Below are 25,378 nucleotides of genomic sequence, written 5' to 3' on the forward strand. Positions count from 1 at the left end.
AGTCGTCTGCGTGAACCCAAACTCCATGCAGTCGCCTGCGTGAACCCAAACTCCATACAGTCGCCTGCGTGAACCGAAACTCCATACAGTCGTCTGCGTGAACCCAAACTCCATACAGTCGTCTGCGTGAACCCAAACTCCATGCAGTCATCTGCGTGAACCCAAACTCCATACAGTCGTCTGCGTGAACCCAAACTCCATACAGTCGTCTGCGTGAACCCAAACTCCATGCAGTCGTCTGCGTGAACCCAAATTCCATGCAGTCGTCTGCGTGAACCCAAACTCCATGCAGTCGTCTGCGTGAACCCAAACTCCATACAGTCGTCTGCGTGAACCCAAACTCCATGCAGTCGTCTGCGTGAACCCAAACTCCATTCAGTCGTCTGCGTGAACCCAAACTCCATGCAGTCGTCTGCGTGAACCCAAACTCCATGCAGTCGTCTGCGTGAACCCAAACTCCATGCAGTCGTCTGCGTGAACCCAAACTCCATACAGTCGTCTGCGTGAACCCAAATTCCATGCAGTCGTCTGCGTGAACCCAAACTCCATGCAGTCGTCTGCGTGAACCCAAACTCCATACAGTCGTCTGCGTGAACCCAAACTCCATGCAGTCGTCTGCGTGAACCCAAACTCCATGCAGTCGTCTGCGTGAACCCAAACTCCATACATTCGTCTGCGTGAACCCAAACTCCATGCAGTCGTCTGCGTGAACCCAAACTCCATACAGTCGTCTGCGTGAACCCAGACTCCATGCAGTCGTCTGCGTGAACCCAAACTCCATGCAGTCGTCTGCGTGAAACAAAACTACATACAGTCGCCTGCGTGAACCCAAACTCCATACAGTCGTCTGCGTGAACCCAAATTCCATGCAGTCGTCTGCGTGAACCCAAACTCCATACAGTCGCCTGCGTGAACCCAAACTCCATACAGTCGTCTGCGTGAACCCAAACTCCATGCAGTCGTCTGCGTGAACCCAAACTCCATACAGTCGTCTGCGTGAACCCAGACTCCATGCAGTCGTCTGCGTGAACCCAAACTCCATGCAGTCGTCTGCGTGAAACAAAACTACATACAGTCGTCTGCGTGAAACAAAACTGCATACAGTCGTCTGCGTGAACCCAAACTCCATACAGTCGTCTGCGTGAACCCAGACTCCATGCAGTCTTCTGCGTGAACCCAAACTCCATACAGTCGTCTGCGTGAAACAAAACTCCATACAGTCGTCTGCGTGAACCCAAACTCCATGCAGTCGTCTGCGTGAACTCCATGCAGTCGTCTGCGTGAACCCAAACTGCATGCAGTCGTCTGCGTGAATCCAAACTCCATGCAGTCGTCTGCGTGAACTCCATGCAGTCGTCTGCGTGAACCCAAACTCCATACAGTCGTCTGCGTGAACTCCATGCAGTCGTCTGCGTGAACCCAAACTCCATGCAGTCGTCTGCGTGAATCCAAACTCCATACAGTCGTCTGCGTGAATCCAAACTACATACAGTCGTCTGCGTGAACCCAAACTCCATACAGTCGTCTGCGTGAACTCCATGCAGTCGTCTGCGTGAACCCAAACTCCATGCAGTCGTCTGCGTGAATCCAAACTACATACAGTCGTCTGCGTGAACCCAAACTCCATGCAGTCGTCTGCGTGAACTCCATGCAGTCGTCTGCGTGAACCCAAACTCCATGCAGTCGTCTGCGTGAACCCAAACTCCATGCAGTCGTCTGCGTGAACCCAAACTCCATGCAGTCATCTGCGTGAACTCCATGCAGTCGTCTGCGTGAACCCAAACTCCATGCAGTCGTCTGCGTGAACCCAAACTCCATACAGTCGTCTGCGTGAACCCAAACTCCATAGAGTCGTCTGCGTGAACCCAAACTCCATACAGTCGTCTGCGTGAACCCAAACTCCATGCAGTCGTCTGCGTGAACTTCATACAGTCGTCTGCGTGAACCCAAACTCCATACAGTCGCCTGCGTGAACCCAAACTCCATACAGTCGTCTGCGTGAACCCAGACTCCATGCAGTCGTCTGCGTGAACCCAAACTCCATACAGTCGTCTGCGTGAACCCAAACTCCATACAGTCGCCTGCGTGAACCCAAACTCCATACAGTCGTCTGCGTGAACCCAGACTCCATGCAGTCGTCTGCGTGAACCCAAACTCCATACAGTCGTCTGCGTAAACCCAAACTCCATACAGTCGTCTGCGTGAACCCAAACTCCATACAGTCGTCTGCGTGAACCCAAACTCCATGCAGTCGTCTGCGTGAACCCAAACTCCATACAGTTGTCTGCGTGAACCCAAACTCCATACAGTCGTCTGCGTGAACCCAAACTCCATATAGTAGTCTGCGTGAAGTCCATGCAGTCGTCTGCGTGAACCCAAACTCCATGCAGTCGCCTGCGTGAACCCAAACTCCATGCAGTCATCTGCGTGAACTCCATGCAGTCGTCTGCGTGAACCCAAACTCCATGCAGTCGTCTGCGTGAACTCCATGCAGTCGTCTGCGTGAACCCAAACTCCATACAGTCATCTGCGTGAACTCCATTCAGTCGTCTGCGTGAACCCAAACTCCATGCAGTCGTCTGCGTGAACCCAAACTCCATGCAGTCATCTGCGTGAACCCAAACTCCATACAGTCGTCTGCGTGAACCTAAACTCCATACAGTCGTCTGCGTGAACCCAAACTCCATGCAGTCGTCTGCGTGAATCCAAACTCCATGCAGTCGTCTGCGTGAATCCAAACTCCATGCAGTCATCTGCGTGAACCCAAACTCCATACAGTCGTCTGCGTGAACCCAAACTCCATAGAGTCGTCTGCGTAAACCCAAACTCCATAGAGTCGTCTGCGTGAACCCAAACTCCATACAGTCGTCTGAGTGAATCCAAACTCCATGCAGTCGTCTGCGTGAATCCAAACTCCATACAGTCGTCTGCGTGAACCCAAACTCCATGCAGTCGTCTGCGTGAACCCAAACTCCATACAGTCGTCTGCGTGAACCCAAACTCCATACAGTCGTCTGCGTGAACCCAAACTCCATGCAGTCGTCTGCGTGAACCCAAACTCCATACAGTCGTCTGCGTGAAGTCCATGCAGTCGTCTGCGTGAACCCAAACTCCATGCAGTCGCCTGCGTGAACCCAAACTCCATACAGTCGTCTGCGTGAACCCAAACTCCATACAGTCGTCTGCGTGAACCCAAACTCCATACAGTCGTCTGCGTGAACCCAAACTCCATGCAGTCGCCTGCGTGAACCCAAACTCCATACAGTCGTCTGCGTGAACTCCATGCAGTCGTCTGCGTGAACCCAAACTCCATACAGTCATCTGCGTGAACTCCATGCAGTCGTCTGCGTGAACCCAAACTCCATACAGTCGCCTGCGTGAACCCAAACTCCATACAGTCGTCTGCGTGAACTCCATGCAGTCGTCTGCGTGAACCCAAACTCCATACAGTCATCTGCGTGAACTCCATGCAGTCGTCTGCGTGAACCCAAACTCCATGCAGTCGTCTGCGTGAACCCAAACTCCATACAGTCGTCTGCGTGAACCCAAACTCCATACAGTCGTCTGCGTGAACCCAAACTCCATACAGTCGTCTGCGTGAACCCAAACTCCATACAGTCGTCTGCGTGAACCCAAACTCCATGCAGTCGTCTGCGTGAACCCAAACTCCATACAGTCATCTGCGTGAACCCAAACTCCATACAGTCGTCTGCGTGAACCCAAACTCCATACAGTCGCCTGCGTGAACCCAAACTCCATACAGTCGCCTGCGTGAACCCAAACTCCATACAGTCGCTTGCGTGAACCCAAACTCCATACAGTCGTCTGCGTGAACCCAAACTCCATACAGTCGTCTGCGTGAACCCAAACTCCATACAGTCGTCTGCGTGAACCCAGACTCCATGCAGTCGTCTGCGTGAACCCAAACTCCATGCAGTCGTCTGCGTGAACCCAAACTCCATACAGTCGCCTGCGTGAACCCACACTCCATACAGTCGCCTGCGTGAACCCAAACTCCATGCAGTCGTCTGCGTGAACTCCATGCAGTCGTCTGCGTGAAGTCAATCTCCATGCAGTAGCCTGCATGAACCCAAACTCCATACAGTCGTCTGTGTGAACCCAAACTCCATACAGTCGTCTGTGTGAACCCAAACTCCATACAGTCATCTGCGTGAACTCCATACTTCAGCTCTTTGAGAGGTTAGCAGGGTGGCTTACTTCAGCTTTGTGAGAGGTTAGCAGGGTGGCTAATTACAGCTCTGTCAGAGGTTAGCAGGGTGGCTTACTTCAGCTCTGTGAGAGGTTAGCAGGTTGGCTAACTTCAGCTCTGTAAGCGGTTAGCAGGGTGGCTAACTTCAGCTCTGTGAGTGGTTAGCAGGGGGGCTAATTTCAGCTCTGTGAGTGTTTAGCAGGGTAGCCAACATCAGCTCTGTGAGTGGTTAGCAGGTTAACTTCAGCTCTTTGAGAGGTTAGCAGGTCAGCTAACGTCACCTATGTGAGATGTTAGCCGGTTGGCTAACTTCAGCTCTGTAAGAGGTTAGCACGTTGGCTAACTTCAGCTCTGTGACAAGTTAGCAGGTCAGCTAACGTCACCTCTGTGAGATGTTAGCCGGTTGGCTAACTTCAGCTGTGTGAGAGGTTAGCAGGCCAATGTCAGCTCTGTGAGGGGGTTAGCAGGGTAGCTAACGTCAGCTCTGTGAGAGGTTAGCAGGTTAACTTCAGCTCTTTGAGAGGTTAGCAGGGTGGCTAACTTCAGCTCTGTGACAGGTTAGCAGATCAGCTAACTTCAGCTCTGTGAGAGGTTTAGCAGGGTGGCTAACTTCAGCTCTGTGAGTGGTTAGCAGGGTGGCTTACTTCAGCTTTGTGAGAGGTTAGCAGGGTGGCTTACTACAGCTCTGTGAGTGGTTAGCAGGGTGGCTTACTTCAGCTCTGTCAGAGGTTAGCAGGGTGGCTTACTTCAGCTCTGTAAGCGGTTAGCAGGGTGGCTAACTTCAGCTCTGTGAGTGGTTAGCAAGGTGGCTTACTTCAGCTCTGTGAGAGGTTAGCAGGGTGGCTAACTTCAGCTCTGTGAGTGGTTAGCAGGGTGGCTTACTTCAGCTCTGTGAGAGGTTAGCAGGGTGGCTAACTTCAGCTCTGTGAGAGGTTAGCAGGGTGGCTAACTACAGCTCTGTGAGTGGTTAGCAGGGTGGCTTACTTCAGCTCTGTGAGAGGTTAGCAGGGTGGCTAACTTCAGCTCTGTGAGAGGTTAGCAGGGTGGCTAACTTCAGCTCTGTAAGAGGTTAGCAGGGTGGCTAACTTCAGCTCTGTGAGCAGTTAGCAGGGTGGCTAACTTCAGCTCTGTGAGTGGTTAGCAAGGTGGCTTACTTCAGCTCTGTGAGTGGTTAGCAGGGTGGCTAACTTCAACTCTGTAAGAAGTTAGCAGGGTGGCTAACTTCAGCTCTGTAAGCGGTTAGCAGGGTGGCTAACTTCAGCTCTGTAAGAGGTTAGCAGGGTGGCTAACTTCAGCTCTGTGAGTGGTTAGCAAGGTGGCTTACTTCAGCTCTGTGAGTGGTTAGCAAGGTGGCTTACTTCAGCTCTGTGAGAGGTTAGCAGGGTGGCTAAAATTGGTAATTTTCTGAAGCAGTCGCTGGAAAGAGAAAGACATTCCAAAATGTTATCACTGCTCAGTCTGAATGCTGATGTCTGAACAGATGCTGTCAGATAATTGCATCCTGTTATATGTAGTGAGTTGGGGGGTGTGGCTCCTCCATCACCCTATGTGCTAACATCATTGCCATGACAACACTTTGGTGCCAAAAGGAGGCTGAAGGTGTGGGAATATATACGAGAGAGTGGTGGTAGGGGAGAGGCAATCACATTCTATATTAGAGGTTGCCATGGGAGACGGGCTGGATCCCTCCTGGTTCTCATACTGCAGCATCCATGCAGTGTTGTCGCCATGGTAACAACCGTCTGAGAGAAGCTTTATGGGGGGTGATGATGGAAAGAGGGAAACAAAGGGAGATGAAGAGGAAGAAAGAGAGGATCTCCTCCCACATTCACTCCAAGGCAGAGAAGAGTCTGGTTCTCGTTCTGGTTCTGAATAAGGTTGCACCGTGCAACAGATTCCAGATCAGACTCGATTTCGTTTCAGAATAAACATGCAGATTTTCCTTCCAGCGGACCCTACAGGGATAAAACCAGAACGGGGCGAGACTAGAACGGGACGAGACCAGAACATGTCGAGTGCAGAACGGGTCGAGACCAGAACGGGTCGGGACCAGAACGGGTCGGGACCAGAACGGGTCGGGACCAGAACGGAAAAACCAGAATGGGGCGAGACCAGAACGGGTCAATACCAGAACGGGACGAGACCAGAACGGGGCGAGACCAGAACTGGACGGACGAGACCAGAACGGGACGAGACCAGAACGGGTCGAGACCTGAACGGGAGCAGACCAGAACGGGTCGAGACCAGAACGGGTCAAGAGCAGAACGGGTCAAGAGCAGAACGGGACGAGACCAGAACGGGTCGGGACCAGAACGGGTCGGGACCAGAACGGGTCGAGACCAGAACGGAAAAACCAGAATGGGGCGAGACCAGAACGGGTCAATACCAGAACGGGGCGAGACCAGAACGGGTCGAGAGCAGAACGGGTCGGGACCAGAACGGGAAAAACCAGAATGGGGCGAGACCAGAACGGGTCAATACCAGAACGGGGCGAGACCAGAACGGGTCGGGACCAGAACGGGTCGGGACCAGAACGGGTCAATACCAGAACGGGGCGAGACCAGAACGGGTCGGGACCAGAACGGGTCGGGACCAGAACGGAAAAACCAGAATGGCCGAGACCAGAACGGGTCGGGACCAGAACGGGTCGGGACCAGAACGGAAAAACCAGAATGGGGCGAGACCAGAACGGGTCAATACCAGAACGGGGCGAGACCAGAACGGGTCGAGACCAGAACGGGTCGGGACCAGAACGGGTCAATACCAGAACGGGGCGAGACCAGAACGGGTCAATACCAGAACGGGGCGAGACCAGAACGGGTCGAGACCAGAACGGGTCGAGAGCAGAACGGGGCGAGACCAGAACGGGTCAATACCAGAACGGGGCGAGACCAGAACGGGACGAGACCAGAACTGGGCGAGACCAGAACCGGACGAGACCAGAACGGGTCGAGACCAGAACGGGTCAATACCAGAACGGGACGAGACCAGAACGGTTCGAGGACGGGTCGAGACCAGAACGGGACGAGACCAGAACGGTTCGAGACCAGAACGGGGCGAGACCAGAACGGTTCGAGGACGGGTCGAGACCAGAACGGTTCGAGACCAGAACGGATCGAGACCAGAACGGGACGAGACCAGAACGGTTCGAGGACGGGTCGAGACCAGAACGGTTCGAGACCAGAACGGGTCGAGACCAGGACGGGACCAGACCAGAACGGGACGAGACCAGGACGAGACGGACGAGACCAGAACGGGACGAGACCAGAACGGGTCGAGACCAGAACGGGACGAGACCAGAACGGATCGAGACCAGAACGGGTCGAGACCAGAACGGGGCGAGACCAGAACGGGACGAGACCAGAACGGGTCGAGACCAGAACGGATCGAAACCAGAACGGATCGAAACCAGAACTGGACGAGACCAGAATGGGACGAGACCAGAACGGGACGAGACCAGAACGGGTCGAGACCAGAACGGATCGAAACCAGGACGGGACGAGACCAGAACGGGTCGAGACCAGAACGGGGACGAGACCAGAACGGGTCGAGACCAGAACGGATCGAAACCAGAACGGGACGAGACCAGAACGGGTCGAGACCAGAACGGGACGAGACCAGAACGGGACGAGACCAGGACGGGACGAGACCAGGACGGGACGGACGAGACCAGAACGGGACGAGACCAGAACGGGTCGAGACCAGAACGGATCGAAACCAGGACGGGACGAGACCAGAACGGGTCGAGACCAGAACGGGACGAGACCAGAACGGGTCGAGACCAGAACGGATCGAAACCAGAACGGGACGAGACCAGAACGGGTCGAGACCAGAACGGATCGAGACCAGAACGGATCGAGACCAGAACGGGACGAGACCAGAACGGGTCGAGACCAGAACGGATAGAGACCAGAACGGGACGGACGAGACCAGAACGGGACGAGACCAGAACGGGTCGAGACCAGAACGGATCGAGACCAGAACGGATCGAGACCAGAACGGGACGAGACCAGAACGGGACGAGACCAGAACGGGTCGAGACCAGAACGGATCGAAACCAGAACGGGACGAGACCAGAACGGGTCGAGACCAGAACGGATCGAGACCAGAACGGGACGAGACCAGGACGGGACGAGACCAGAACGGGACGGACGAGACCAGAACGGGACGAGACCAGAACGGGACGAGACCAGAACGGGGCGAGACCAGAACGGGTCGAGACCAGAACAGGAGGAGACCAGAACGGGACGAGACCAGAATGGGGCGAGACCAGAACGGGGCGAGACCAGAACGGGACGAGACCAGAACGGGGCGAGACCAGAACGGGACGGACGAGACCAGAACGGGGCGAGACCAGAACGGGTCGAGACCAGAACGGGTCGAGACCAGAACGGGACGAGACCAGAACGGGTCGAGACCTGAACGGGACGAGACCAGAACGGTTCGAGGACGGGTCGAGACCAGAACGGTTCGAGACCAGAACGGGTCGAGACCAGGACGGGACCAGACCAGAACGGGACGAGACCAGGACGAGACGGACGAGACCAGAACGGGACGAGACCAGAACGGGTCGAGACCAGAACGGGACGAGACCAGAACGGATCGAGACCAGAACGGGTCGAGACCAGAACGGGGCGAGACCAGAACGGGACGAGACCAGAACGGGTCGAGACCAGAACGGATCGAAACCAGAACGGATCGAAACCAGAACTGGACGAGACCAGAATGGGACGAGACCAGAACGGGACGAGACCAGAACGGGTCGAGACCAGAACGGATCGAAACCAGGACGGGACGAGACCAGAACGGGTCGAGACCAGAACGGGGACGAGACCAGAACGGGTCGAGACCAGAACGGATCGAAACCAGAACGGGACGAGACCAGAACGGGTCGAGACCAGAACGGGACGAGACCAGAACGGGACGAGACCAGGACGGGACGAGACCAGGACGGGACGGACGAGACCAGAACGGGACGGACGAGACCAGAACGGGACGAGACCAGAACGGGTCGAGACCAGAACGGATAGAGACCAGAACGGGACGGACGAGACCAGAACGGGACGAGACCAGAACGGGTCGAGACCAGAACGGATCGAGACCAGAACGGATCGAGACCAGAACGGGACGAGACCAGAACGGGTCGAGACCAGAACGGATAGAGACCAGAACGGGACGGACGAGACCAGAACGGGACGAGACCAGAACGGGTCGAGACCAGAACGGATCGAGACCAGAACGGATCGAGACCAGAACGGGACGAGACCAGAACGGGACGAGACCAGAACGGGTCGAGACCAGAACGGATCGAAACCAGAACGGGACGAGACCAGAACGGGTCGAGACCAGGACGGGACGGACGAGACCAGAACGGGACGAGACAAGAACGGGTCGAGACCAGAACGGATCGAGACCAGAACGGGACGAGACCAGGACGGGACGAGACCAGAACGGGACGGACGAGACCAGAACGGGACGAGACCAGAACGGGACGAGACCAGAACGGGGCGAGACCAGAACGGGTCGAGACCAGAACAGGAGGAGACCAGAACGGGACGAGACCAGAATGGGGCGAGACCAGAACGGGGCGAGACCAGAACGGGACGAGACCAGAACGGGGCGAGACCAGAACGGGACGGACGAGACCAGAACGGGGCGAGACCAGAACGGGACGAGACCAGAACGGGAGCAGACCAGAACATGTCGAGTGCAGAACGGGTCGAGACCAGAACGGGTCGAGACCAGAACGGGACGAGACCAGAACGGGTCGAGACCTGAACGGGAGCAGACCAGAACGGGTCGAGACCAGAACGGGTCAAGAGCAGAACGGGTCAAGAGCAGAACGGGACGGGACCAGAACGGGGCGAGACCAGAACGGGGCGAGACCAGAACGGGTCAATACCAGAACGGGGCGAGACCAGAACGGGTCGAGACCAGAACGGGCCGAGACCAGAACGGGGCGAGACCAGAACGGGTCAATACCAGAACGGGGCGAGACCAGAACGGGTCGAGACCAGAACGGGTCAAGAGCAGAACGGGACGAGACCAGAACGGGGCGAGACCAGAACGGGACGAGACCAGAATGGGGCGAGACCAGAACGGGTCAATACCAGAACGGGGCGAGACCAGAACGGGTCGAGAGCAGAACGGGTCGGGACCAGAACGGGAAAAACCAGAATGGGGCGAGACCAGAACGGGTCAATACCAGAACGGGGCGAGACCAGAACGGGTCGAGACCAGAACGGGTCGGGACCAGAACGGAAAAACCAGAATGGGGCGAGACCAGAACGGGTCGGGACCAGAACGGGTCGGGACCAGAACGGAAAAACCAGAATGGGGCGAGACCAGAACGGGTCGGGACCAGAACGGAAAAACCAGAACGGGGCGAGACCAGAACGGGTCGAGACCAGAACGGGTCGGGACCAGAACGGAAAAACCAGAACGGGGCGAGACCAGAATGGGGCGAGACCAGAACGGGTCAATACCAGAACGGGGCGAGACCAGAACGGGTCGAGAGCAGAACGGGTCGGGACCAGAACGGGAAAAACCAGAATGGGGCGAGACCAGAACGGGTCAATACCAGAACGGGGCGAGACCAGAACGGGTCGAGACCAGAACGGGTCGGGACCAGAACGGAAAAACCAGAATGGGGCGAGACCAGAACGGGTCGGGACCAGAACGGGTCGGGACCAGAACGGAAAAACCAGAATGGGGCGAGACCAGAACGGGTCAATACCAGAACGGGGCGAGACCAGAACGGGTCGAGACCAGAACGGGTCGGGACCAGAACGGAAAAACCAGAACGGGGCGAGACCAGAACGGGTCGGGACCAGAACGGGTCGGGACCAGAACGGGTCAATACCAGAACGGGGCGAGACCAGAACGGGTCAATACCAGAACGGGGCGAGACCAGAACGGGTCAATACCAGAACGGGGCGAGACCAGAACGGGTCAATACCAGAACGGGGCGAGACCAGAACGGGACGAGACCAGAACGGGACGAGACCAGAACCGGACGAGACCAGAACGGGTCGAGACCAGAACAGGAGGAGACCAGAACGGGACGAGACCAGAACGGGTCGAGACCAGAACGGGACGAGACCAGAACGGGACGAGACCAGAACGGGGCGAGAGCAGAACGGGGCGAGACCAGAACAGGAGGAGACCAGAACGGGACGAGACCAGAACGGGACGAGACCAGAACGGGGCGAGACCAGAACGGGGCGAGACCAGAACGGGGCGAGACCAGAACGGTTCGAGACCAGAACGGGACGAGACCAGAACGGGGCGAGACCAGAACGGGGCGAGACCAGAACAGGGCGAGACCAGAACGGGCCGAGACCAGAATGGGGCGAGACCAGAACATGTCGAGTGCAGAACGGGTCGGGACCAGAACGGAAAAACCAGAATGGGGCGAGACCAGAACGGGTCAATACCAGAACGGGACGAGACCAGAACGGGTCGAGAGCAGAACGGGTCGGGACCAGAACGGGAAAAACCAGAATGGGGCGAGACCAGAACGGGACGAGACCAGAACGGGACGAGACCAGAACGGGTCGAGACCAGAACAGGATGAGACCAGAATTGTTCGAGACCAGAACGGTTCGAGACCAGAACGGGACGAGACCAGAACGGGACGAGACCAGAACGGTTCGAGACCAGAACGGGACGAGACCAGAACGGGGCGAGACCAGAACGGGACGAGACCAGAACGGTTCGAGACCAGAACGGGGCGAGAGCAGAACGGGACAAGACCAGAACGGTTCGAGACCAGAACGGGACGAGACCAGAACGGGTTCTCGTCCGAACCACAGTCCAGTCCCTCATCCAGGACGTCCAGGTCTGGATTTATGTTTGAGTTTGAGTTTTTTGGATCAATAAATCAATAAATGTGCAAAAATCCTGAAGTGCTTTCCTTGTTTACTTTAAAAGATAAAATCTTGACGTTTTTATTTTCTGGGAAGTTTCAGCATCTCAGCTGCAGCTTAAAGTTTTTCACTTAAAGTCAGAATTTTTCTGTTTAAAGATTTTTATCAAAACGCGACCCGGAACCTTTTCTGCTTTCTGTCAGCCCCCATCAGATCTTTCTCAACAGGAAACTATCAAACCTAGAAACCTGAGAGGATGAAGACACTTCCTGTCAGACTTTCCACCAATCAGAGAGCTTAAACTGACGGTAACGTCCAATCAGGAGCAGCCAAAGATCAACAAGTGATGAGAAAAGCAGGAAAATAATGATCCTCTATGGCTGGAATAAAGCCAAGAAGACGTTTGGGATGCAGCTGAGGTGGAGGTGCTGCAGTGAGGACAGCAGGTAGATAGTAGCAGGAAGACGTGTGGAAACATGGAAACTGTGTGTGTGTGTGTGTGTGTGTGTGTGTTTCAGACATGAGAGAAAGATGTGCAGATGAGAAAAGGCTTGGTCACTGCTGATCTATGTGTGGTATTTCTACACAATGCAAAGTGCATTCTGATGATGAAGGCATACCTGCGGTGTCTGGCGTACTTCCCACTGACATGGCCACTGCCATCACAGCCTGGTGTCGGACAGCTGAGGAGGAAACACAACGTCAGCTAAGACCAGCAACACAAGACTTGATCCAGTCTACACCTGTGAAGAAGCACGCAGCCTGCAGCATTTCACAGACAAACACAAGAAGCCCAGTGGGAACACCAGCCGACCGACTAACAAGCTGAGAAATAAAAGACTGTAAATCTGATAAAAAACTAGAAAGCTGCAAGCAGCTGTGAAAGTCCTTGCACCTACGGCGCCACTTGACCTTCTGGCACCGCCTCCCCTGGTGCCCTCCTCCTCCCATGCTTCTCTCGCCCTCACCCGCAGCCAAACTCCACGTTTAGGCTTTAAAACAATGGACTTCCTGTCTCCAGGGGGCGGGGCTATGGTGGTGATGTCATATAGACGCGTGTTTGTACTAGACCGACCCAATGTCAGTTTGGTGCAGATTGGGTGTTGTACATCAGAGACAAGTAGCGACCTTGCTTTTAAAATGGGACACTTCCAGTTTCTAGGGGGCGGAGTTAATTAGAAATCTAATTATTGACTTGCAGTTGTGTTCAGGATGGGACTGGCATCATGTATCCATTTTGGTGCGGATATGCTGGTTTTTGTGGCACTTATATCCATTTGTTGTTGATGGCGGTTGAACTTTGAGGCCCCGCCCCTCCTACACGCCTTGGATTTTGTAAAAGTTTAGCCCAACTTTTAATCACACATGCCTCCTGAGCACGTTGACCAATTTTGGTGTCAGTTGCAGATACCCTGTTGCCATTTTTTGCTGGTCTTGGGATGTTCCAGCTGTGTGCCGAAGTAGATGTTTTGGACCCCCACCCACCATGCATACTGTGATGTGTTGAAGCTGGGGTAGGTAAAGTTACTCAGAGACATGTTACTCTGGGTGAAGTGGTTCCTCGTCCGGATTGTCTGTATAAAAAGCTGTGAATGAAAAAGCCTTGGATCACGCAAGGAGCAAAAGCAGAGGGGGAGGAGCCAAGACAGGAGGAGCCAAAAGTAGAGGGGGAGGAGCCAAAATCAAAGGGGGAGGAGCCAAGACGGGGTGCCGCTTTCACATCTGGCTATCTCCCCAACATTACCTACCCCAGCTTTAAGCTAAGACTAGCTAACATAACCACCTCTGCTAACTTCGCTTTTCCTGGAACCGTCAGCCATTTCCATGCGGTGCGTCCTGGAAACTGCAGGCAAACTCGGTTATGTCTCTGACTATGTGTGACCATTTTGTGTGGTGCTGGTGTCTCCATGTCACTGGTCTGTTGCTTTCTGTGTCCTCAGATGCTTCCCATATGTTATCCCACCGTTTCCTCCACCTACAGCTTGCACTGTTGTGCATGTTTAAATTACGATTGCACCACTTCCTGCGTAAGTAAATAATGAGCTCTACCACTTTTCAATGTTTCTATAGCTTCTAATATTTGATCTAGTAATTCATTTTAGGAATATCCAGTTCATCGAAGGATCTGGATATAATATCACTATTCTCTGTTTTCTTTGATGTGAATAAATCTTCATAATAATTTTTAAACATTTTATTAATCTCCCTGGGTCGTGTCTGTATTGATGTCTCTGGTGAACCTTTCTCAGTTTTGGTTTCCTGTTTTGTTTTGCAGTATTTCCTGTTCAGTCTTCTTATTTCCTGTGTAGCCTTTGTTTCTGTTCATCGTTTTCATCTGGTCTCATAGGTTAGTTCACTACACCTGTTTCTGGCTTGGTTTCCAGGTATTCATAGCCCTTTGTCCAGTTTGCTGGTACATTGTGTTTGCTCCCGGAGTTCTCTCTGATCAGCATTAAATTGTCTTGGTCCTGCATCCCCGCCTGTCGTCTCTGCATTTGGGTCCTCATCTCAGCACCCCCTGTGTCTTATATATGGCTGCCCTTGATTATCTGAATCTTTTAATTACTTTATTTGTTATCATTAGTGCACATGTGGCAGCAGTGAACAATGTGTTTGTAAGGGGACCACAGCCAGATCCTGAAGCATCAGGGAGGATCCTGAGATCCCCAGGGCCCAGCAAGTCCACCAAGCCCAGAGCCTACAAGGCTCCCGGACGGGACCCCAAGGGCACCGAGTAGCACAGGGCGACGGTGAGCAGGCCCGGGAGGCACCAGGCACAAAGTGCGAGCTGCATGGAGAACCAGCCCCCCGCAGGCCAGGGCTGTTAATACCAGGGCTGGGCACCCCAGCCCTGGTATTAACAACCTGTCCACAGCGCCCCCTCCCCTGACCAACCCGCCATCCACCCTGCCTGCCCTCCCCCCATTGCCCGCCAACCTCCTCCCATCCACCCCCTCCCCCTACAATCTCTCCCTACCCACCCCCTCCTCTGGATCTTGATCTGACCGTGCTTTCTTCCCCTGGCCCCACCGGGATTTTCTGGATCTTTCCCATTCTGGATGCTTTCCAACTCACACGTGAGTGAATCTCAACATCCGTTCAATTTCTCTTGAACATATTTAATGACCCAGTTTTTCTGCTAGACCACACCACGTGGGCATTCATTCCTCTCCCGTGTTTTCTTGGCATTTCTCCATTCCTGGACCTGTCGACAACCATGATCTTTATTAAATATATTCTTTTCATGTGACGACATCCGAACTTAAAACGGCGGTGACGGAAATGCAGGTTTGGGTTAAGGAGGCCGAGACACGTGTCTCCAGCCTTGAGGATACTACGGGCCATCTGCAGACGGCTGTGGGCAAGAGCCATGAGTTGGTGGAAGCGATGTGGGAGCGTATTCAAGTTCTTGAAAACCATAGCAAACGGAATAACGTAAGAATCGTTGGATTAAAAGAGACTGTTGGAGCTGACGGGACACTTGTGAACTGTGTCAGGAAGATGTTGGCGGAGGGGCTTGACATCAGGGCGGTTGATGCAGAGTTTGAGATAGAGCGAGTTCACCAGGCTTTAACCGCACGCCCCGACCCAGGTGACCCGTTTTCTACGATAGTCGGCGAGGGAGAAGGTGATTAATGCAGCTAAAGAGAAACGTTGTTTGGGAAGGATGCCGACTGTCCATATTCCTGGACATGACCAGAGAGCTGGCGGAGAAAAGAATGGCTTTTACTGCACTGAAACAAAAGCTGCAGCGCCACAATGTTAAGTACACCCTGGCGTACCCAGCGTTGCTTAAGGTGAGGTGGAAGGACAAGAATATGGTTTTCAAGTCGGCAACGGCGGCTGAGAAGTTCTTCCAATTTAATGACGACGAGAGGAGTGCAGAGGAGACTACTGCAACCGAGTGAGGATTTTATTTGGAGCCACACACACTAGATGCTGTGAGTGTATGTGGGAGGGGTCCTGGACCACCTAGATGCTGTGAGTGTATGTGGGAGGGGTCCTGGACCACCTAGATGCTGTGAGTGTATGTGGGAGGGGTCCTGGACCACCTAGATGCTGTGAGTGTATGTGGGAGGGAGGGGTCCTGGACCACCTAGATGCTGTGAGTGTATGTGGGAGGGAGGGGTCCTGGACCACCTAGATGCTGTGAGTGTATGTGGGAGGGAGGGTCCTGGACCACCTAGATGCTGTGAGTGTATGTGGGAGGGAGGGTCCTGGACCACCTAGATGCTGTGAGTGTATGTGGGAGGGAGGGTCCTGGACCACCTAGATGCTGTGAGTGTATGTGGGAGGGAGGGTCCTGGACCACCTAGATGCTGTGAGTGTATGTGGGAGGGAGGGTCCTGGACCACCTAGATGCTGTGAGTGTATGTGGGAGGGAGGGGTCCTGGACCACCTAGATGCTGTGAGTGTATGTGGGAGGGGTCCTGGAGGAGAGACAGAGAAGGGCGGTTTTTCATGGGCCTGATAAGGTTTTTCTTGTAGTTTTTTATGACTTTCTATAGGCTGTAGAGAAGCCAAAATTGCATCTTTTTGTTTGTGGTATATGTTGGAAATGTTCCCTTTTCATGTTAAAAGTTTTGTGTTTTTCTTTGGCTGGTGGCACAAACGCTGGGTTTTACAGGGGCCAAGAAACATATGTGTATAGAATGTGAGGTTACAGGTTTTGAACATGTAAGATTCCTCTGCAATGATTGGAAAACAAGTTAATTTCTTGGAATATTAATAGAAGTGGAAATCCAGCTAAAAGGCGTAAAATATTGTCCTATTTAACAACAAATCAAGCTGATGGAGTTTTTCTCCAAGAAACTCTCCTGAATCAGGGAGAGGAGACATGTTCACATGTTCTTTAGCTCTTTCTCAAGTGCTCACAATGGTGTAATGATTTCTGTTAAGAGAAATATTAATTTTGTGTTGAAAAAAGGTTGTTTTTTTTGTTTTGTATTTTTTTGTCTTGTCCAGCATTTAAGCAGCAGACTGATGTTGTGGATGTTCTGCTGAGCAAATTTATTTTGCCAAGGGGAACTTTTATAGATGTAATGATCCCCTCCCATTTCTGAATTCTTATTTTATTTTCCTATTTGTTTTGGATGATAGTTCGTATTGCAGAGTTTATGCTGCTCCCACAGTCAGGGGGAACAGGTCCCAGCAGGCCCAGGGCAGCAAGGGCCGGCCCCGCCGGGCACCGGCAACCCAGGGCAGACAGAGCGCGGGCCCCAGGGCCCCAAGAGCCCGAGAGCAGCCCCCCCACCCACACCGACGGAGGACCAGGATCCCCAGACCGCCGCCTAGCGGCAGCCAGGTCGCACATCAGTGCACCAGCTGCACGTCCGGATACAGGACACCACCCCCCCACCACCAAACCACACACACATATACATGCATACCCCCCCCCCAACACGCACTCCCCTCTCAACCCCCATCCACACACCCCTCCCCCATCCACACACATTCCCGATCACATACACACCCCCACCCCACCTCTACTCACTCACCCATACCAAGTCACACAAACCCCAAACGTGAAAAACGTGAAACTATCACGTTATAACGTGATACGTTTCACGTTTTCACAATAAAGTATCACATTATAACGTGATACGTTTCACGTTTTTACAATAAACTATCACGTTATAACGTGATACGTTTCACGTTTTTACAATAAAGTATCACATTATAACGTGATACGTTTCACGTTTTTACAATAAACTATCACGTTATAACGTGATACGTTTCACGTTTTTACAATAAACTATCATGTTATAACGTGATACGTTTCACGTTTTTACAATAAACTATCACGTTATAACGTGATACGTTTCACGTTTTTACAATAAACTATCCCGTTATAACATGATACGTTTCACGTTTTTACAATAAACTATCCCGTTATAACGTGATGCATTTCACGTTTTTACAATAAACTATCACATTATAACGTGATACGTTTCACGTTTTTACAATAAACTATCACGTTATAACGTGATACGTTTCACATTTTTACAATAAACTATCACGTTATAACGTGATACGTTTCACGTTTTTACAATAAACTATCCCGTTATAACGTGATATGTTTCACGTTATTACAATAAAACTATCACATTATATCGTGATACGTTTCACGTTTTTACAATAAAACTATCACGTTATAACGTGATACATTTCACGTTTTTACAATAAAACTATCACGTTATAACGTGATACGTTTCACGTTTTTACAATAAAGTATCACGTTATAACGTGATACGTTTCACGTTTTTACAATAAACTATCCCGTTATAACGTGATACGTTTCACGTTATTACAATAAACTATCACGTTATAACGTGATATGTTTCACATTTTTACAATAAAACTATCACGTTATAACGTGATACGTTTCACGTTTTTACAATAAAGTATCACATTATAACGTGATACGTTTCACGTTTTTACAATAAACTATCCCGTTATAACGTGATACGTTTCACGTTATTACAATAAACTATCACGTTATAACGTGATACGTTTCACGTTATTACAATAAACTATCACGTTATAACGTGATACGTTTCACATTTTTACAATAAAACTATCACGTTATAACGTGATACGTTTCACGTTTTTACAATAAAGTATCACATTATAACGTGATACGTTTCACAGGAAAGTTCCCGTTTTCTATTAAATGTTCTAACTGTTTTATTCCTTTATTCTTCCAATGAGGGAAGTTTATCATTTTCCGGTTTTGCTGGATGTCGGGATTGTTCCAAATAGGTGTAAGTTTGCATAGAATAAGCAAGGATTTGGTTAGTTTAAGAAATTCCCACCAGGCCATTAGTGAGGAGCTGATATTAATTATTTTAAAGCATTTTTGGTGTTTGACAGCTGTGCTGATAAATGGCAGGTCTGAAATTGCCATATCCTCACACATAGCTTCTTCTATATTAAGCCATGGTTCATCTAGATAGCTAGGTTTAAGCCATTTAGAGATGTATTGTAGTCTGTTGCTTATAAAGTAATTTTGGAAATTAGGCAAGTCTAAGCCACCGCTATCTTTAGTCTTCTGGAGTGTTTTTAGACTAATCCGTGGTGGTTTGTCTTTCCAGAGAAATCTAGTGACATGAGAGTCCAGCGATTTAAACCAGGTGAAGGGAGGTTTAATGGGGATCATTGAAAACAGATAATTGATTTTAGGTAGAATCATCATTTTTATAGTTGCAACTCTTCCCATTAGTGATATGGGTAAAGATTTCCACCGTGTGAGATCGTCCTCAATTGTTTTTAGTAGAGGGACATAATTTAGCTTTGTAAGGTCTGACAGTCTGGGTGAGATGTTTATTCCCAAGTATCTAATATCTCCTGACTGTAAAGCAGCGTCAGGAGTATTATGGAAGGAACAGTTGATGGGTAGAACGGTGGTTTTAGACCAATTAATGGAATATTCAGAAATTGATGAGAATTTATTGATGAGTGCGATTGTCTGACAGATGGATGATTGTGAATTTTGAAGGAAAAGTAATACATCATCAGCATAAAGACTGGTCTTATGCTCCATATTTCTACAGTTAATGCCTTTAATGTCTTTGTTTTGTCTAATGCTAGCTGCTAAGGGTTCAATAAAGATTGCAAAAAGTGAGGGGGAGAGTGGACAGCCTTGTCTGGCGCCTCTCTGCAATCTGAAGCTGTGAGAAGTTTGATCATTTGTCCTGACGCATGCATTTGGATTGCTATACAGTATCTTTATCCAGTCGATAAACGATGAGCCAAACCCGAATTTTCTTAATGTTGCAAATAAGAATTTCCAGTTCACCCTGTCAAATGCTTTTTCAGCATCTAGAGAGATTATTGTAGTTTCCAGGTTATGTATGGTGGCATAATCAATTAGATTTATTAGTCTGCGCGTATTAGTGGTGGAATGTCGTCCCTTGATAAATCCTGTTTGATCAGGATGTATGATAAGTGGAGTTATTTTTTCTAGTCTTGTAGCAAGCACTTTACTGATTATTTTAAGATCTACGTTCATTAGTGATATTGGACGATAACTAGATGGGAGTTTGGGGTCTTTTCCTGGTTTTAGTATTACTGTAATACTAGCCAAATTCATGTTTTGAGATATTCGACCTTTTTCCTTAATTTCTGAAACCATTTTATAAAAAGTGGGTGCTAGTATAGACCAAAATTCTTTATAATATTCAACTGGAAAACCGTCTGGTCCTGGAGCTTTATTGCTGGGCATGTGTTTTAAAGCTTCATGTAGTTCCCCTACTGAAATGGGTGCGTCCAAAACCATTTCCTGATCCTGTTGTAACTTTGGAAGATTGAGGTAGCTGAGAAATTCCTCAATGCTGTTGTCTGATGGATCAGTTGTCTGGTGGATCTGGTGTCTGATGGATCTGTTGTCTGGTGGATCTGTTGTCTGATGGATCTGTTGTCTGATGGATCTGTTGTCTGGTGGATCTGTTGTCTGATGGATCTGTTGTCTGATGGATCTGTTGTCTGATTGATCTGTTTCTGATGGATCTGTTGTCTGGTGGATCTGTTGTCTGGTGGATCTGTTGTCTGATGGATCTGTTGTCTGATGGATCTGTTGTCTGGTGGATCTGTTGTCTGATTGATCTGTTGTCTGATGGATCTGTTGTCTGATGGATCTGTTGTCTGATGGATCTGTTGTCTGGTGGATCTGTTGTCTGATGGATCTGTTGTCTGATGGATCTGTTGTCTGGTGGATCTGTTGTCTGATTGATCTGTTGTCTGATGGATCTGTTGTCTGATGGATCTGTTGTCTGATGGATCTGTTGTCTGATGGATCTGTTGTCTGGTGGATCTGTTGTCTGATTGATCTGTTTCTGATGGATCTGTTGTCTGGTGGATCTGTTGTCTGATGGATCTGTTGTCTGATGGATCTGTTGTCTGGTGGATCTGTTGTCTGATTGATCTGTTTCTGATGGATCTGTTGTCTGGTGGATCTGTTGTCTGGTGGATCTGTTGTCTGATGGATCTGTTGTCTGATGGATCTGTTGTCTGGTGGATCTGTTGTCTGATTGATCTGTTTCTGATGGATCTGTTGTCTGGTGGATCTGTTGTCTGGTGGATCTGTTGTCTGATGGATCTGTTGTCTGATGGATCTGTTGTCTGATGGATCTGTTTCTGATGGATCTGTTGTCTGATGGATCTGTTGTTAGGTGGATCTGTTGTCTGATGGATCTGTTGTCTGATGGATCTGTTGTCTGATTGATCTGTTTCTGATGGATCTGTTGTCTGATGGATCTGTTGTTAGGTGGATCTGTTGTCTGATGGATCTGTTGTCTGGTGGATCTGTTGTCTGGTGGATCTGTTGTCTGATGGATCTGTTGTCTGATGGATCTGTTGTCTGATGGATCTGTTGTTAGGTGGATCTGTTGTCTGATTGATCTGTTTCTGATGGATCTGTTGTCTGATGGATCTGTTGTCTGATGGATCTGTTGTCTGGTGGATCTGTTGTCTGATTGATCTGTTTCTGATGGATCTGTTGTCTGGTGGATCTGTTGTCTGGTGGATCTGTTGTCTGATGGATCTGTTGTCTGGTGGATCTGTTGTCTGGTGGATCTGTTTGATGGATCTGTTGTCTGATGGATCTGTTGTCTGATGGATCTGTTGTCTGATGGATCTATTGTCTGATGGATCTGTTGTCTGATGGATCTGTTGTCTGGTGGATCTGTTGTCTGATGGATCTGTTGTCTGGTGGATCTGTTGTCTGGTGGATCTGTTGTCTGATGGATCTGTTGTCTGGTGGATCTGTTGTCTGATGGATCTGTTGTCTGGTGGATCTGTTGTCTGATGGATCTGTTGTCTGATGGATCTATTGTCTGATGGATCTGTTGTCTGATGGATCTATTGTCTGATGGATCTGTTGTCTGATGGATCTGTTGTCTGGTGGATCTGTTGTCTGATGGATCTGTTGTCTGATGGATCTGTTGTCTGGTGGATCTGTTGTCTGATGGATCTGTTGTCTGATGGATCTGTTGTCTGGTGGATCTGTTGTCTGATGGATCTGTTGTCTGATGGATCTGTTGTCTGGTGGATCTGTTGTCTGGTGGATCTGTTGTCTGATGGATCTGTTGTCTGATGGATCTGTTGTCTGGTGGATCTGTTGTCTGATGGATCTGTTGTCTGGTGGATCTGTTGTCTGATGGATCTGTTTCTGATGGATCTATTGTCTGATGGATCTGTTGTCTGATGGATCTGTTGTCTGGTGGATCTGTTGTCTGATGGATCTGTTGTCTGATGGATCTGTTGTCTGGTGGATCTGTTTTCTGGTGGATCTGTTTCTGATGGATCTGTTGTCTGATGGATCTGTTGTCTGGTGGATCTGTTGTCTGATGGATCTGTTGTCTGATGGATCTGTTGTCTGGTGGATCTGTTGTCTGGTGGATCTGTTGTCTGATGGATCTGTTGTCTGGTGGATCTGTTTTCTGGTGGATCTGTTTCTGATGGATCTGTTGTCTGATGGATCTGTTGTCTGGTGGATCTGTTGTCTGGTGGATCTGTTTCTGATGGATCTGTTGTCTGATGGATCTGTTGTCTGATGGATCTGTTGTCTGGTGGATCTGTTGTCTGGTGGATCTGTTGTCTGGTGGATCTGTTTCTGATGGATCTGTTGTCTGATGGATCTGTTGTCTGGTGGATCTGTTGTCTGGTGGATCTGTTGTCTGATGGATCTGTTGTCTGATGGATCTGTTGTCTGATGGATCTGTTATCTGATGGATCTGTTTTCTGATGGATCTGTTGTCTGATGGATCTGTTGTCTGATGGATCTGTTATCTGATGGATCTGTTTTCTGATGGATCTGTTGTCTGATGGATCTGTTGTCTGGTGGATCTGTTTCTGAGGAATATAATGTTTTATAGAAATCCCTAAACGTGTTATTTATTCCATCAAGGTCATGGGGGATATTTCCTCTTGAATCCTTCACAGAGGAGATGGTTGTTTTCTCCTTGTTTTCTTTGAATTGATTTGCGAGAAATTGTCGTCGACCAAATATTTTTTCATGAGGTAAATAGAATTTGGGGAGATGGAGGGACAAGTAGTGTTAGTTGGGGACTTTAATGGGGTTATAGATCCCTGCCTTGACAGGAGCTTCCGTAAAAGTTCTCTTTACTCCAAGGGCAGAGCGGCGCTTCACATGCTGCACGATGTGGGCCTGACAGATATATGGAGGTTAACTAATCCATCCATGAGGGAATACACATTTTATTCTCATTGTCACAAGTCTTATTCTAGAATTGATCTTTTTATGGTTTCAAACTCTCTGATTAACTGTGTGACAAGCTGTTCTGTAAAATCTATTGCACTCACAGATCATACAGCTGTTGAACTCTGCCTTAAACTCGGTGTGGAGATTAGAAAAAGGTCTAGGTGGAGAATGAATGTTTCATTATTACAAGACAAGTCTTTTAGGGCATCCCTTGGTCAAGATCCTAAACATTTTTTTTAATGGAATATGGGTAGCACAAAGTATGTTGAAAGCGTCTGGGAAGCCTCCAAAGCTTATATAAGAGAGAAACTTATAGCATATGGAGCTAAGAAAAAAAGAGAAGGAGTGCAAAAATTAAAGATTTGAAAACAGAAATCAAACTATCAGAAAAGTTGTCAGAAAATTATGTGGAGTCACTATTTCGAGATATTTACGGGTTAAAATTCCAATTGAACAAAAAAGTAGGGTATTCTTTGTTTCACTTAAAAAGTGCTTTTTATGAGGGAAGGGAAAAGACAGGGAAGGTATTCGCCAGACAAGTTAAAAAGCAAGATTTTATGAATACTATCCCTGCCATTAAACAAGGAAATAAATTGGTTACTTCTATTACAGATATAAATATGGTATTCAAACAGTATTATGAAACCTTGTACACTTCTACAGTGTCAGAAAATGATTACCAAAGAGAAAGTGAGAATTTCTTCTCTCAGCTTAATTTGCCTAAATTGCTTCAGGTACGGGCAGAGTCACTTGAATCTCTAATAACCGAGGTGGAAATCAGGAAAGCAGTCTCATCAATGAAAGCTGGAAAATCCCCCGGTTATGACGGATTCCCAGCAGAATATTATAAAACCTACACAGACATCCTGGCTCCTATACTGCAAAACGTATACCATGAATCTTTTGAAAAAGAACAGATTCCTTCTACCTTTACCGAAACATTGATATCTCTGATACCAAAAAAGGACAAAGATAATACAGAGCCATCAAATTACAGGCCAATCAGCCTGGTAAACTTGGAAAATACTTACTAAAGTGTTGGCCTTGTGCCTACAAGGAATTTTGAATAGTATTATACACCCCAACCAGAAAGCACGCTCCTCTCCTGACAATATCCGTAAACTTTTGCATTTAATGTGGTTGAGCCAATCCAAGGATGTACCAGTAGCTGCCATCTCCTTGGATGCGGAGAAGTTTGATGAAGTTGAATGGCGCTTTCTTTTCTCTACTTTATCACGATTCGGCTTCGGACTTAATTTTATCAAATGGGTGAAAATACTATACAAGGCACCAAAGGCTGCCGTTATTTCTAATTTCACAGTTTCTCAGTCTGTCACGCGGGGCCCGGCAAGGGTGCTCGTTGAGTCCCGTTATTTCTTATTTTTATAGAAACACCAGCAGTGAGTATTCGATCAAATACAGAAATTAAAGGGGTGCTAAGTGGCCAACAAGAAAACAAGCTGCTTTTTTATGCAGACAATATTTTAGCTATCATAATCGACACACAATCATCTTTACCGCATCTGATGGATAGTATACAGCTCTTTTCATAAGTGTCAGGATATTCTGTAAATTGGGGCAAATCTGAGGCCATGCCTCGGTCTTCTCAGTGCTATTCATATATAGTAGAGAAATTTACATTTAAATGGGTGCCAAAAGGAATGAAGTATCTGGGGATTAAACTTTGTCGGGATCTGGAGGAGACGCCGCAGTTAAATTTCAACCCTGGGTTTGCCCGATACATCTTTATATTACCTGTCATTCCAAATGGCTACGTTCATGAAGTATTGGGAGAAGAGAAAGCAAGGACAAGAATGGATGACTATAGAAGCAGACATTTGTGCACCATTTCATCCTAAACACAAACTGTCTCAGAAATTTGATACTACAAACCCAGTACTTCCTCATTCCAGTCAAGTATGGTTGAAGGTACATGAAATACTTTCACACCATGTGCAAAAGTTCTCATCTCTCTGGAATAATCCTGTTATTTGCATTGGTAAAACACCAGTATTCCGGAGGCAGTGGCATTCCTGTGGTATACATACTACTGAAAATTTATTAGGCGAAATCTTATGC

The 25,378-nt window shown here is 49.3% G+C and overlaps 1 protein-coding gene across 1 annotated transcript in view; it reads right to left on the reverse strand.

Moving 5' to 3' along the window:
- The window catches only part of myt1la (myelin transcription factor 1-like, a), a gene marked incomplete at both ends in the record, with an annotated part of 660,446 nt that overhangs the window by 626,673 nt on the left and 8,395 nt on the right, over nt 1-25,378 (reverse strand). The window contains one exon of the mRNA XM_079255058.1: nt 12,699-12,761. Within this exon, the coding sequence (XP_079111184.1) occupies nt 12,699-12,761 (63 nt within the window). The remainder of the gene's footprint in view (nt 1-12,698; nt 12,762-25,378) is intronic.

This window comes from Telmatherina bonti (assembly GCF_933228915.1).
Source record: "Telmatherina bonti genome assembly, chromosome: 16".
Taxonomy (NCBI): Eukaryota; Metazoa; Chordata; class Actinopteri; order Atheriniformes; family Telmatherinidae; genus Telmatherina; species Telmatherina bonti.